Below are 16,197 nucleotides of genomic sequence, written 5' to 3'. Positions count from 1 at the left end.
CTCTCAACCAAAGTCTCACAGCAAAGACTTTTGCTTAATCTCAAATCAAACTTGCCTTGAGTAAATTTGAACATTATTGATGTTGTTTGTGTATCTTTCACTTTTAGTATTATATACATATTTCTTTACTGTACAGCTTAACAGTGCACTAAGGGATGTTGATAAGGTGATTGGACAGCTGATGAATGGCCTGAAACAGATGAAACTGCACCGTTGTATCAATATCATTTTGGTTGGAGACCATGGTATTACATTACTGGTTTGGGGCTTTAGGGGTGGCATCATTTTGTTTAGCAGATCATTAACATCTCTTTTCTTCTTCAGGTATGGAAGAAGCTCATTGTGACAAAACAGAGTTCCTAAGCTCTTATGTATCCAACACTGAGGACCTCATCTTAATTCCTGGCTCACTGGGAAGAATCCGGGCCCGAAATCCCAACAACTCTAAATGTTAGTAACTAAAGAAAGAAAAAAAAGGAATCACAGCTTTTGTAAAGACAAGGCATATCAAGTAGTGTTACTTTTTATTTACGTGTTTCCAGATAGACTAGTTGATTGTGAGATCACTTCTCTATGTGGAACACTGGCGGCTGTCTGTATGCCTCTTCTCACAATTAATGTCAGTCAATACAATTAATAGGTACATTTTTAAAAATATATAAATAACTATAAACAGATATTTACTACAGATTCCCTACACCAAAAGGTAGCAATAACTGATGTGCGCTATTGTGAATGCAGGAGGAATTTCACAATGTTTATAATGCTTATTATAGGCCGCATCAGTTATCTAGCCAGTGTGTTATCCAGCATTATGTTAGTCACCAATTAACTGTATAAAATGCAAGATGATTTACAGAGGTGACAGAGAAGTTAATATAAACTTGTCAGCCAAGAGACAGGACACACAAGTTACAGGAACATTGTATAATTGTTTTTTTTGGCACCATTAGTGGGTTCTCTGCGTCAGGGACTTCCATTCTGTGAGCTTCATAAACATGTCACAAGAACATGTAATAAACTGTACTTCTCCTATGTTTACAACCCCATGACTTTTTAACACTGTTTTGGGGTTAACTTCTTCATGCGTACAACCACATCAGTGTGATCAGTCTAGACTTTAAAGTGCATTCTAAATAAAGGTCACATTAAAAAAACTCACCCAGGGGTATTGATCAAGAGTATTTAAAACTTACATGTGAAAGGGTTAAAGAAGTATGGTTATGTGTCAAGGGTGGACGACTGGCACAGTAGTTAGCAATATCACCTCACACCAAGAAGATTGAGTTCTAGCTGGGCCAGGAGAGGTAGATTTGGGCAACGTTGGCATAGCAGTGGGAGGAAAAGCCATGTTTCAGAATGACACAGATAGTGATGTCATGTAGATGAGGTACCTAAATGCAAGATGGTGTGGCTCAGATACTTAACTCCAAAACACCCAGAATGCCTGAGAGTTAAGTGCTTGGATTCTGAGATGCCCATTGTCTTGAGGGTTGGCAATAGAATTTGTTGGTTCACTGTGTTTAAAGCAGCAGAAAATCTAGCAAGATGAGCATTGAGGGCTTGCATGCAGAGTAGTAGATGTGTATTTCCAGGTTTATCCTACAGTCACATCAGCAGTTTTGTTAGTTCAGAGTACTTACAGTTTAAATCAGTAACCAAAAGGGAAAGTACACACAAAATAAATTTCAACTCGTTGAGCAAATCACTATTCAGGAGAGAGCTCCCTCTGGTGGACAGATGAATGATAATCTACCACATTCGTTACAGAATCCCCCCCTCTACGAACACCTCCTGGTGTTTTTCTCATAGGTCTACCCCTTAGACGCGGTGCAGGGCGATCAGGATGTTGTTGGTGAAATTCTTGTATCAGTGATGGGTCCAGTATATCCTTGGAGACCACCCACGATCTCTCCTCAGGTCCATAGCCCTCCCAGTCCACCAGATATTGCAACTGTCCCCTTCTACGGCGGGAGTCTAGGATCTCATTAAATGAGTAAGCAGGTGTGCCATCAATTCCAAAGGTGGAGGAGGCTCAGGACTCGAGGGGCCGGGGTCAGATGCAGGGTGGACCGGTTTCAGGAGGGAGACATGAAAGGAAGGAGATATACGATAGTTAGCAGGAAGCTCCAAACGGTATGTAACTTCATTAATTCGTTTAAGAATTTCAAAAGGTCCAACATACCTTGGCGTGAGCTTCCTGCATGGTAGGCGTAGACAGAGATCTCGGGTGGCAAGCCAGACTCTCTGGCCAGGTTGAAAGTTGGGGTGGGGATGTCTCCTGCGATCTGCTTGAATCCGCTGAGCACGGATTGCTCTCTGAAGCCTCACATGAGCGCTGTCCCACACCTGTTTACTACGCTTAATCCAGTCATCCACCGATGGCACCATTGAAGGTTCTCCTGACCATGGGAACATGGGAGGTTGGTAGCCTAATACACACTGAAAAGGGGTGAGACCTGTGGATGAGTGGGTGAGGAAATTCTGAGCATATTCTGCCCAAGGGAGGAATTCACTCCATTTATTCTGTTCTCTGCTGCAGTAAGACCTGAGATAACGACCTATTTCCTGATTGACTTTCTACTTGACCATTTGACTCTGGATGGTAGCCCGAAGTTAAACTGACATTAATGTCCAGGTGTTTACAAAAGGCTCTCCACACCTTTGATGTGAATTGGGGACCCCGGTCAGACACTATGTCCTCCGGGATTCCAAAGGTTCGGAAGACATGTTGAAAGAGTTCTATAGCTGTTTCCATGGCAGTGGGTAGTCCTTTTAATGGAATCAATCTGCATGCTTTTGAGAATCTGTCTACAATCACCAGAATAGTTGTGAAACCATTGGATGGAGGCAAGTCTGTAATAAAGTCAATAGACAGATGTGACCAGGGACGGTGTGGAATGGGCAGGGGTTGTAGTAGGCCGGTGGGAAGTTCACGAGGGGTGTTGGTTTGGGCACAAATAGTACAAGATTTGACAAAGTTGGTGACATCCTTGTTCATGGAAGGCCACGAGAATGCATTTCTTACTAGAGTCATGGTTCGATAAATTCCTGGGTGTCCTGAGCCTATTGAGGTATGTACCCATTGGAGAGTGCGATTCCTGAGGGTTAGAGGAACATATTGACGGTTAGGTGGGCATTCAGGTGGGGTTGGTTCATTTTGTTGTGCTCGCTGTATTTCCTCCATGAGGTCCCAACTTATTTGAGCAATAACTACTGTTGATGGAAGGATGGGAATGTTGGGTTGATGGGTTGAATCAGTCTCATATCTGCGAGAGAGAGCATCTGCTTTGAGATTTTTACTGCCTGGACAGTAAGTGACAGAGAAATTGAAGCGTGTAAAAAACAATGACCAACGGGCCTGCCTGGGATTAATTCTTTTGGCTCCCTTGATATATTCTAGATTCTTATGATCAGTAATAATCTGGAATGGGTGGACGGCTCCCTCGAGCCAGTGGCGCCACTCTTCCAATGCTGCCTTCATTGAAAGAAGTTCTTTGTTACCCACATCATAATTCCTTTCTGCTGAATGCGCATGGGTGTAGTTTGCCTAGACTGCCATGTCGTTGAGAGAGTATGGCGCCTATTCCACAGTCCGAAGCATCCACTTCTACAACAAAGGGTAATTCGGGGTCAGGATGTTTTAGGATGGGTGCTGTGGTAAAGCTAGTTTTAAGGTTTTCAAAAGCCTTGACAGCAGATGGATTCCACACCAGTTTACCTGGTTTGCCTTTAAGGAGGGAAGTAAGGGGAGCGGCAATGGAACTATAGTTTCGAATGAACCGGCGATAAAAGTTGGCAAATCCAAGAAATCGTTGGAGTTCCTTTACTGTCTTTGGAAGAAGCCATTCTGTGACTGCTTGGATTTTTGATTTGTCCATCTCCACTCCCTTATGACTAACAATGTACCACAGAAACGAAGTTTTATAGACGTGGAACTCACATTTTTCAAGCTTGGCGTAGAGTTGGTGAAGTTGTAGGCGTGTGAGGACTGTCTTGACATCCTTGATGTGTTGATCCAGATTGGGAGAGTAGATCAGGATGTCATCAATATAGGTGATGACGCATTTATTCAACAGATCATGGAAACATTAATAAATGATTGGAATACCGCTGGTGAGTTAGCTAGTCCATACGGCATAACAAGATATTCGTAGTGCCCCCTAGTGGTCAGGAAGGCTGTTTTCCACTCATCCCTTTCTCGGATTCGAATTAGGTTATAAGCACTCCTGAGGTCAAGTTTGGAGTAGATGTGTGGCTCTCTTAGCTGTTCCAATGCAGATGGAACTAAAGGTAGTGGATATCTGTACTTAACTGTGACACTGTTTAGCCCCCGATAATCGATGCAAGGGCGCAGCCCACCATCCTTCTTTTCTACAAAGAAGAAGCCAGCAGCCGCTGGTGATGTAGAGGGTCGAATATAACTGGACGCAAGCGCCTCCTCTATGTAATTTTCCATAGCTTGGGTCTCAGGACGAGAGATAGGGTACACTTTGCTCTTGGGAGGGGACATGTTAGGCAAAAGTTCAATAGCGCAGTCACCGGGTCGATGAGGGGGAAGTTGTGTGGCCTTGGACTTGCTGAAGACATCTGCAAATTGGTGATAGATAGCTGGGAGAGTCAGACATGCTTCAGTTTCAGGGCTTTCGATGCTGGTGGAAAGGCAGGGAAATTACAGTGTTTTTGTAAGGCAATTGTTAATACAATAAGTTAGTGAGTTCACCGTGGTTCCATGAAATGACAGGATCATGAACGGAAACCATGGGTGACCCAATATCATTTGGTACTTGCATGAAGGGACCACATAGAAGGTGATGGTTTCTTTGTGAAACAGTCCAATATGGAGAGACACGGGTGCAGTGGTAGCAGTAATTCCAGAACCAATAGGGTCATTGTCGATTGTTGTTATGTTGATTACTGGGACACAGGGAGTTCTAGGAATCTTAAGTTTGTCCGTGAGTTCTTGACTGATGATGTTAATCACTGATCCTGAGTCTACTAATGCTGAAATACATTGAACATCAGTATCAAGTTCAATTCTGCACTCCAGAAGAAAATTACGGCGATGGGGAATTTCAATGGTACTCACGATACTGATGATATTGAGGAACATGGCTCTTCTTGGTCTTGAGAGGGCAGGCAGCATTTTGGTGATCTTCACTTCCACAGTAGTAGCATAGATTCTCCCGCTGTCGTCGTTCTCTCTGCATGGGTTCTGGGGCATCATGATTTGTCATGGCAGGTTCAGATTTGATCGGTAAAACCCGGCGTGAGCGTGGAGTGTTGCACATCAAGTTGTCTATTTTAATAGCTAGAGTGATTAAATCATTAAAAGATAAATCAACTGCTTTACATGCGAATTCAGCTTGTATTTGTGTATTCAGTCCTCGTTTGAATACAGCCTTGAGAGCCACGTCATTCCAACCGCTTTGTGCAGGTAATGTTCGGAAGTCAATAGCATAATCTGCAGCAGTGCGATTTCCCTGTTTGAGATCTAGCAATAGTTCAGATATGTCTTGTCCTCCTTCAGGATAACCAAAAACTTAATTGAGTTGGGAAATAAAATGGTCAAACGAAGACTGTTCAAGTAAATCATTCTCCCAATTAATAAGGACATCATTACAGCGCATTTCTTCATATCATGAGTATATGTTTCAGGCTGACTAGTGAAAAAGACTTTACATTGACGAATGAAGCCACGACAAAGTTCTGGTGAACCATCAAATTCATCAGGTAATGCCAGTCTTACCGGTGAGCTTTGAGGAGCAGGGAGAGAATGGATGTACTGGGTGAGACGGTCGTTGGCATCCCTTAGATGCATCAGCTGTTCCTGATATCCAGATAGCATTTCACTTTGATAGTTGAAAGCTGCTTGTAACTGAGAAACCTCCGCTGGATTGATGTTAGGCGAAGTATTCTGTGAGGGAGCCGTAGGTGAAGACATGGAGGCTGGTTGAATCCAAACGCTGGAGGTTTATTAAGTAAACAGCAAACTTAAAACAAAGGCAGAATCGTAATCCTAACCAGGCTAAGTCAATCAAACAAAGAGGCAGTCCGAAAAAAGCAAACAATGTCCAAAACAAAAAGAGTCCAAAATCCAAAAAGCAGTAGTCAAAAGGCAGGCAAAAAGGTCATAACACAATAGCAAACACAACAGTAGGAAAACGCTTGGTAAGGCAGTGGAACTGGCAATACTTCGCAAAGAACAGACATAAACAGTGTGCTTCGTTACACATGATCACACAGTTACTTTTTTTTTAATTTTGGGGTTAAATTGATTAACTTGATTAGAAAAAAAATTTTACACATGTTGCGGATCTGTTTGGTCTTCAGCAGCCAGCAAAGGTCAGCCATTAGCAGAGACATAAATGGTATATCGACATAAATTGGTCACAATGTCACCAATGTGTTTGTGCCCCTGGCCTGACTTCGGCAATGGCCCCGCGAGGTTCATCTTGATGCACTCTGTTGGCACGGGAAGTTTTCTTGGTGACAATAGCTGGCTGGTCAGACATGCCTTGCAGAACCTCTTCACCTTGGCCTCCAGGTATTCGCTCAATGGTATTCTGCACTTCTAAGGGACCTGCCAGCAGATGGGAGTGAGCCAACTCCACGTTTGTCTCTGTCTTTGCCTTTGGAACCACATGTAACTGTTTTTCCTCACCACTCCGCTAGCCGACACAGTAAAGCAGGCCATTCTGAACTATACTGTGTAGGAGAGGATGAGAAGCAGGATGAATGATTTCACCCTCTATCTGATTGACTTGTCCCCATCAGCATTTTAGACTGTCATCTTGACCTGTTGGAACGCATCAAAAATAGGTTAGAATCACAGGAGGGGGATTCACCATCTCTCCCACTGTTAGACATAAGAAGGGCTGGCCGATGTTCCTCCCCCCTCGACTGCCTCCAGTGACGCTGACTTCTGCATGAATTGGGAGACTATGAAGCAAGGGCAATTGGTCTTTCCAGTCCTGGCCAGCCACAACCCAACAGTTCCAATATAGTCTTAGGTAGGTCTTTAAGGATCCCCACTGGCCAGGACTCAGCTCCCATCTTGATATTCACCCTGCAAGTGGGCATATAGCGAGTATCACCATGAACACACGTTATTGGGAGCAATAATTTTAAAGTTACCAATTGCTTTAGAACTCTCTTGTATACCAGGGTGACTGCACTTCCTGAGTCTAGCAGTGTAGTTCTGGCTGTGAATCTCTAAGTTTATCTCTGGGGCTTCTTGGGGTGCCTACCTATGGACAAACGCTCGATGGTGTCCACCAGCTTCAACACTGTCGTTGGTTTTCTTTTGCTGACCGCTTGCCACATGTAATGTGGGAGAGCCCTCAGCAACCAGTCGATCACCACCTTCTCTGCTACTTGACTCACAGTCTGTGATCCATTTAACAGCCAATGTTGCAAAATTATCATTAATTCTACTGCTTGAGCTTGGGTGGACTGGCGGGATTAATATTCCCAGCCATGGAACATCTGAGAGGCATAAATAGTTGAGAGGCCTATGCGGGCTAAACTCATAGTTCATACTTCATAGTTATCTATTCTTGTTGTAGGTAGGGACAAATACACACTTTGTGCTTTGCCAGGCAACAGGGGCACCAGTGCTTTTGCCCAGTACTTCTTCTCCCAGCCTTTGCTGGTCGCTGTACCCTCAAACATTTGTAAGTATGCTTCCATGTCATCAAATTGGGTCAGGTAGCAATATATTTTGAGTAGTGGAGAGACGGAGTGCAGCCCCCTCCTGGTGGTCAGCAAGGTGTTTATAGAACTGCTGCTGGTGGATGCTAACTTCCGTGAGTTGTTTCAGGATCTCTTCAATCTTTTCCTTGTGAGGAGTGCGCCTGTGAATAGATTCCAGAAGTGAGAAAACAAAGAGCATGAACGGTAAATCTGCAAGGGATGTTTTCACTCGCATTCTCCACCACTGTGAGTTGGCAAAGAAGCACATAACATGGCAGAACTGTGAGTGAAGCCCCAGAGGGTGTATTTATTTACAAGCCTTGCAATAAACAGGTAGGTCAATTGATAAATGCTCGGGTGCATTAGGTGTCCTCCTTTACTCTGTGTCGCAGTGCCTAGTGCTTCCTCTTTGGCTCAAGCAATCTTTTGTGTGATGTCTTGATTAGTGACAGCCATCACGATTGGCCTAAAGTGATGATCCCTAGGTGTTCCCATTGTGTTACCAGGGCAATGCTGCTTTATGTCCATGCAGAATACCCGTCACACAAAGATGAAGAATAGCAAATAAAAAGACACAATATTTAGAATTGTGAAACATTCCAGCAAGTCAGGCCAGCAGAAAAAAGGTAGAGGGTGTAGTTCTTGTTTTAATTAAAGCTGCTTCTGTTCAATGTAATCCAAATGTCATTACTAAAGGCTGATCCACTGAAAAGCAACTCAACTGATATTCACAATAACTAAATAATTGCATGCTTCAAGGCACAACTATTATTTGTATATTGTATATTATTAATTCGTATGATCTTCATTTATTGTCCATTCAGTAGTATAGGTAATATTTTTATTCTTTTGTTAATAAAACTTAATTCATTGCAATTTTGTTTCCCCTTTTTTGAACAGAGTCAAGCAATATCTCAGAAACCCCTCAGATCAGATAGACAAAAAGCATTTTCAAATTTTAAAATAAAGGCTGGACTAATGCCTCTTGTCAGTGATGAGATCCTGGAACAGCAGCCTTTACTCGGAGTGGCTGGCCATCTTGTCAGGATCTCTCTGGTGATCTCATTAAATGATTTAGAAAGGGCTACTGACACCAGTGGCCATCTTGTTGAGTGGCAATTTAGAGTTTGGGTGCTGACTCTAAACTAATGGACATCTTTGGTGCTGATGTTGGATTGACTGCCATCCTGGGTGGTTATACTAGATTGATGTCCATCTTGGGTTTTAACACTGGACTGGCATCCTATCTGCAAACAGTCTCTATGTTGGCAGCCATTATGAAAACTGACTCCTCAACAATTTCCACAGTGAATATTCATTGAGGTTTCTTAACCAAAGAAGTAATGGTGACATTTTGAATTTATTTGGATTCTCCTGTGTCATGATATTCTAAAAGAATATATGCAGCCTGTTTATTATAAACTGAGTTTAAAAAGTATGCCATAATATGACCTGATTGTTTTTTTGTTTTGTTTTTTGTTTTGGTTCTTTCAATGTGATTGCCTCCAAGCAAAACTGAGACACAGGTCTCATCCCACAACTTGTGCTTTACTCTTCTGTCAGTAGTGTCACGATATATTGCAGAAAGTAACTTAATCAGAGCATCAGAGAAAAAGAAAGTCCCGCACACATGTTACACACGTCTACAGAAAGTTCACACATTCACACACACACACATAGACACATGCAATAGCGATGTCTCTTAAAGGAGCCGCAGCCCATTTTCACTCGTTACACATGTCAGATTTTATTTTAGAGAGCGGGCAGGAGGTTGACTGTTTACACAGCAGAAAAGCGCGTGCCTGTAGGGGTGTGACGTGGAGAAGTGCAGCACATTATGGCAGATGACCAATCACAGTCACTTGAGGGCGGGCCTTTCAGAAAAACTAGGAAATATGACAGTTGTTTTCATGTTAGCTGAGTAGCTGTATATAATCAAAGTAAGATATATGAAAAAATAACATGATTTCCTTCAAGTGAAACAAGAGCACACATTGCTTTGCATCTTATAAACACAACCAAGCCCTAAAATTACATTCTGGACCACCCCTTTAAAGGCTTTTGGTTTTCCACTGCCTAGAGAGCAACTACAGAGCCATGTCTCATGGCACTGAATGATATTACACTGATATTACAGAAGTGGCAGACACAAACACACCATCAACATTGGTGGACATTAAATTGCTATTGTTCAGAAATTTGAGAACCTACATCAGCATTAAGCACAGTTAATCCAACATGGTCTTACAACTTTCCATAATTTGTATAGATGGAGATTACAATCATTTCAACATTTTAGCTGTTATTTAAAAAATGGTGGTCAAATGTTTTTGTTTGCTTTGTTGGTCATGGTGACCCTGCCCACTACACCAGCAATGTTTTAGTTCTACTTATGCAGTACTACTTCTACTGAAGCAATTTACACAACTATAAGAGCAACAGTGAATAAGTGCTATAGGCAAGTTTCAGGTGTGTAAAGTCTAAGAAGCAAAGCATTAGTAATGTTTTTTTTTTTTTTTTTTTTTTTTTTTGAGAGAGAGTACAGTTAGCGGTATAGCCAGAGAGGCTGTTACAGATTAGGAGGAAGGAAAGTGAAGACTAAATAGTTGAGTTTTTAGTCATTTCTTGAAGACAGCAAGTGACTCTGCTGTTCTGATGCAGTTAGGGAGTTCATTCCACCAACTGGGCAGATTGAATGCGAGAGTTCAGGAAAGTGATTTCTTCCCTCTTAGGGATGGAACCTCAAGGCAATGTTTATTCACAGAACGCAAGTTTCTGGAGGGCACATAAATCTGCAGAAGTGAGAGCAGATAAGGAGCAAAGCCAGAGGTCGCTTTGTAAGCAAACATCAGAGCATTGAATTTGATGCGAGCAGCAACTGGCAGCCAGTGCAAACGGGTGAGTAGCCGAGTGACATGTGCTCTTTTGGGTTCATCAAAGACCACTCGTGCTGCTGCGTTCTGAAGCAGCTGAAGAGGTTTGATAGAATTAGCTGGAAGCCCGGCTAGTAGAGAGTTGCAATAGTCCAGTTTGGAGAGAACAAGAGCTTAAACAATGAGTTGAGCTGCATGTTCAGATAGGAAGGGTCGGACCTTTCTGATGTTATAGAGTGCGAATCTGCAAGATCGAGCAGTTCTATAAATGTGGTCAGAGAAGTTTAGTTGGTCATCAATAGTTACTCCAAGGCTTTTTACCATTTTGGATGCAGTAATGGTTGCCCCATCCATCTGGATTAAAAAGTTATGGTGTCGGGTTGGCAGAAACTTAAAGCATTTCCGTTTTCGCGAGGTTAAGCTGAAGATGATGACCTTTCATCCAGTGTGAAATGTCTGACAGGCAGGCTGAGATGCGAGCTGGAACCGAAGGATCATCAGGGTGAAAAGAGAGGTATAGCTGGGTATCATCAGCATAGCAGTGGTAGAAAAATCCATGTTTCTGGATGACTGGTCCTAAATATGTCGTGTAGATGGAGAAAAGAAATGGCCCAAAAACAGAGCCCTGAGGTACTCCAGTGTTTAGATGCTGTAGGTTGGACACCTCTCCCCTCCAAGACACCCTGAATGACCTGTCCGAGAGGTAAGATCTGAACCAACAGTGCCTGCAACGCCCAGTGACTCAAGCGTAGATAGCAGGATGTGGTGGTTTACAGTGTCAAAAGCAGCTGATAAATCCAACAAGATGAGGACTGATGATTTAGAGTCTGCTTTAGCCAATCTGAGATCCTCCACGACCGAGAGCAGGGCAGTCTCAGTTGAGTGGCCTTACTTAAAGCCAGATTGCTTGTTGTCCATGAGGTTGTTTTAAGTAAGAAAGTCCAGGACTTGATTCAACACTACTTTCTCCAAAATCTTGGCCATGAATGGAAGCAGGGATACCTGTCGGTAGTTTTCAAGTAGCGTTTGATCCAGGTTGGGTTTCTTTTGCAGTGGGGTTACCCTAGCCTGCTTAAATGAAGTAGGGAATAAACCAGAGTCAAGAGATGTGTTAATTATGTGAGTCAGTGTTGGTATGACTGCAGGAGAAATGGCTTGCAAGAGATGAGAGGGAATGGGATCAAGCGGACAGGTGGTTACATGGCTAGATAGCACGAGATTGAACACCTCAGACTCAGAGAGCTGGGAAAAAGAGGTGAGTGTGAATGGTGTTGGTGGTGTATCTTGTGTGTTTGTTGTAGGTGCAGCAAATTGAGCACTGATTTTTGCAGTTTTGGTGCAAAAGAATGTAGCAAAGTCATCAGTAGTGAGTGTGGAGGATGCGGGTGGAGGAGGAGGATAGAGGAGGAAGGAAAATGTTTTAAATAGTAAGCGAGGATTGGTGGCACTGTTGACTTTCTAACGGAAGTATGTCTGCTTTGCAGAAGTAACCTCAGCCGAGAAAGAGGACAGAAGAGTTTGGTATGTTTTGATCTGTTCAGGATTTTTAGTTTTTCACCAAATTCTCTCTGCAGCCCGAAGTTTTGAGCGATGCTCACTGAGACATCATAGAGCCAGGGTGCAGGAGGACTGGCACGGGCTGGCCTGGATGTAAGAGGACATAGTCTGTCTAGACATTATTCTAGTATGGAGCAGAGTGTATCAGTGGCACTGTTCGTATCAAGTGCAGAGAGTTTGCAAGATGGAGGAAGAGAGGCTGAAACAATGGTGGATAGTCTATTGGGTGAGAGAGAGCGTAGGTTTCTGCGAAAGGCAACTAGAGTTGGAGTGTGTGGCGGCTCAGGAGTAATGTGGATGTTGAGAGACAGAAGGAAATGATCCCATGTTTGTAGTGGAGTTACTAGTGTTTGATCAGCGAAGCAATGTCGAGTGTAAAAAAGGTATGTGCTCTTTTGAGGTCAAAAGAGGCAAGCAGAGTCTGGAAGTCAGCAGCTTGAGGTCTTTTAATGTGAATGTTGAGGTCACCTAGCACCAACAAGGGAGTGTCATAATCAGAAAAAGATGAGAGAAGAACATCCAGTTCATCTAAGAAGTGACCTAATGTACCCGGTGGGCGGTAGATGACAACCACATTTATGTAGAAGGGGTGGATAATGGTGACTGCATGAAATTCAAAGGAGCTGATTTTTGGCAGGGACGGTCTCTGATTGAATTTCCATTCTTTGGAAATCAGTAGTCCAGTCCCACCCCCTCTCATTGTCTGACGAGGAGTGTGGGAAAGAGAAATTAGTAGAAAGAGCTGCATGTGTAGGGGTGGTGCGAAACCGCCCGGCTCGACACATAAGCTCTTACAGTAACCAAGGAAACAGTGGGTAAACTTTCTCCTATATATATATATATATATATATATATATATATATATATATATATATATATATATATATATATATATATATATATATATATATATATATAATAACCTTGTCTCAAAATGTTCTCTTCTTGGCTGATTAACACTTACAGAGTACTATTCACTATTCATGAGAAAGATATTTCTCTCTGTGTTTCTCTCTCTTCCCTTGTGTCATTTTAGTTGATGCAAAAGCAGTTGTGGCAAACCTAACAGTAAGTGACATTCTCTAAAATGTTTTATAGTATAATTTGTAAATTCAATTTGCTTTTTAAATGCTTTACAGTGGGCCAAATGTAACCTCCAGTTTCCTCCACAGTCCAAAGACATGGTATAGGTGAACTTGCTAAACTAAATTGACTGTTGTGTGTGTATGGGTGATTCCCAGCCCTCAGCATTCACAAGTTAGTGCACACTCAATGCTGGGTTGTGGCTGGAAGGGCATCTACTCATAAAACATATTCCATTTTAATTGTGATTAGTTGCGCTGTGGACATTATTAATACAATTTTAATAAATATTAATTTAAGCATTTAAAATTTCTAAATATAAAAAAAATAATAAAGACATTATTCTTCTGCCAAAAGTGGTTGTCAAGCAAAACAAATTGGTCAAAAGTGTACATATGTAGAATAGTTTACAAAAGCATTGAACATGGCTCAACCAATCATAATCAAAGACTGGAACTATACTTAAAAAAACCTTTGGGACCACTGTATATTGAGTGTTTGATGTGGTTTAAACTAAAACTAATTCTGGATATCTCAGTACACAGTTACAGAATCCACCTTAACTTCTCTAAAAATAACATTTGGTTTTCCTACAGTGTAAAAAGCCAGACCAGCACTTCAAGCCATACTTAAAACAGCATCTTCCCAAACGTTTGCACTATGCCAATAACGACAGAATTGAAGAGATTCATTTGATGGTGGAGAGGAAATGGCACATTGCACGGTAAGTAACATGAGTGTTTTCTTATTTTCCAGTCAATACAACATCTTAAAATGCTGTTATATAATAGTGGTATTTGTGGTCTGCATATTATTTATTTATTGTAGTAGTATAATAGAAAAACAATAGACCTAACTTTTGTGTCGTGTGCTGTTAGTTCTGAGTAATTAGCTAATTCAGGGGTGGCGGTGTCCTGCAGAGTTTAGCTATTTTTAACTATTTAGACACACCTAGACCTGCTAATCAAGCTCTTACTAGGCATACTAAAAACCAATGTTGGGGATAACATATTAAATGTAACGCAAGTTGTGTAATAATATAATTTTTCTAACAAGTAAAGTAACACTTAGTTTTCAAAATTAAGTAATAATATTTGAGTTACTTTTTAAAAAATGTAATGTGAGTTACTTTTTAGTTTAGTTAATGCACTTTTAAAAAATAAATTGCTGAATGAAAATGTTCGTAATCACGTTGATTCCCGCACGCAATGAGGGAATGCTGGAACAGACAGAAAGAAAGATGGCAGTTTTTACTTTTCTGCGATCTCTTTATTTTAAACACATGGAAGAAAAGGAAAAGAATATTATCTGAATTGGACAATGAAGACAAAAACTTTCATTAATCTGTATATACAGAATGCATAGCTCCTGGGTCAGGAAGTTCTCCAAAGATAACATTATCCTACATACATTTGTTTTTGTGTTTTCAGGCAATTGAAGGTTATACAGTTTGTTGTTATTTGCAGAGCTCCTCTATTAAAAAAAGAAGGAAGAAAAAAAAAACCCGCCTGCAAGTTCTGAAAGAGATCAAGCCTCAGTCAGGTCAGAAAATGTAACGCATTATTTTCCATAAAAAAGTAATTAAGTAATGCAACTAGTTTACTAGTTTACTAGTTACTTTTTTGGGTATTAACTGAATATAGTAATGCATTACTTTCTAAAGTAACTTTCCCCAACACTGCTTGACTCATTTGCAGGATGCAGGTTATGGTAGGTGTGTTATGGTGTGCAGGGCACTGGCTGCTTGGGCACCCATGAGCTAATCCTTTAAAAGGTGTGTTTTAGAGATGGGAATATCAGATCTTTTTTGCAAAACAGATGTTTTTGAAGTTTTTGGTTCAAAACACTAAAACACCGGTTCTTTAATGCTACATTGTAGGGACATCATTTGCGATCCTAATGACAATCCTCCCATGTTAGGATGACCTCATATGCCTCATGGACTAACTCATACTTATGCAAAATGACATTCTTCATTGCATTGTAACACAAGCTCTGCTCAAGTGTAAAGGTTCAGCAGGGTCTTGGACTTTACCAACAAGTTTACAGTGTAGTAACAGTGGCCAAACAATATAAGTAATTTGGTAAAACACATTGAAATAAGTGTCAATCTCACTCTCAAGAAATATTGGTACTAGGGCAATTTGACAAGTAATATCAAAATCAGGTTTACTTGTTGGTTGTGTCAAGATGCAGGAGTGCGGCAATGACAGTCATGCTTATGTCAGGTGCATTAACAGCTGAGGAGCGAACAGGTTGCTTGGTTTTGAGATCATTTTATAACTGGGAATGTTTACACATACATATGTATTTTGTTCCCGTTTTTAAAGAAAAGCTGTCCACAGGAAAATCAAAAAAAATGCACTCTGTTAAGGGCATGCCAAAACTCAGAATCAATTTTTTGTCTGGGTATATTCCATACAATCTCACAATAAACTTGAGATTACCGTACCAAATGCTCAACCAAATGCTTATAAATTGCCTAAATAAAGTCGTCACTTTAGAGAACTACGAGAAATGTTTATCTGAACATCTAAAAACTGAAAACTAATAACCCTTCTGACAAATTGTTCAGTTGTAGGCTGAATCACAAACCTTTCTAATTCAACTTTCAAGACATTCCAAATTCTGTTAAAATAAAAAAATACTCATGAAACAAAAAGGGACAAAGCAAATTTCAATGGATATTTCTGATGAACTGATGAACTACAACTGATGAAATTCCAAATGCTTTTAAAGAAAAAAAATTATTGTTTTGTGTCGAATAAAAATGAGCCGTGCCAACCGGTTGAGCAACTCGTCAATTCGCAGCATTGAATACACGTCAAATTTTCACACAGCATTTAATTTGCACAGAACCATACCGAGCCGGCTGTTTTTGGCTGGCCCAGTCGCTGTCAGATTCCTCTACTACTTCCATATCTAGTATATTCTTCAATTCTTCCTGAACAACCTTTTTTTGTGCAAACTTTCATCTGCTAATGTTACA

General features: G+C 41.2%; 1 protein-coding gene across 1 annotated transcript in view; it reads left to right on the top strand.

Moving 5' to 3' along the window:
* enpp2 (ectonucleotide pyrophosphatase/phosphodiesterase 2) overlaps positions 1–16,197 on the top strand; it is a 70,011-nt gene that overhangs the window by 32,545 nt on the left and 21,269 nt on the right. Inside the window, 4 exon segments of the mRNA XM_056474754.1 lie at positions 137–245; positions 325–450; positions 13,162–13,193; positions 13,805–13,932. Of these exon segments, the coding sequence (XP_056330729.1) occupies positions 137–245; positions 325–450; positions 13,162–13,193; positions 13,805–13,932 (395 nt within the window).

Source organism: Danio aesculapii, chromosome 16 (genome assembly GCF_903798145.1).
Source record: "Danio aesculapii chromosome 16, fDanAes4.1, whole genome shotgun sequence".
NCBI lineage: Eukaryota > Metazoa > Chordata > Actinopteri > Cypriniformes > Danionidae > Danio > Danio aesculapii.
The sequence above is the reverse complement of the archived record's forward strand: the minus strand, read 5'-3'. Positions and strand labels throughout refer to the sequence as shown.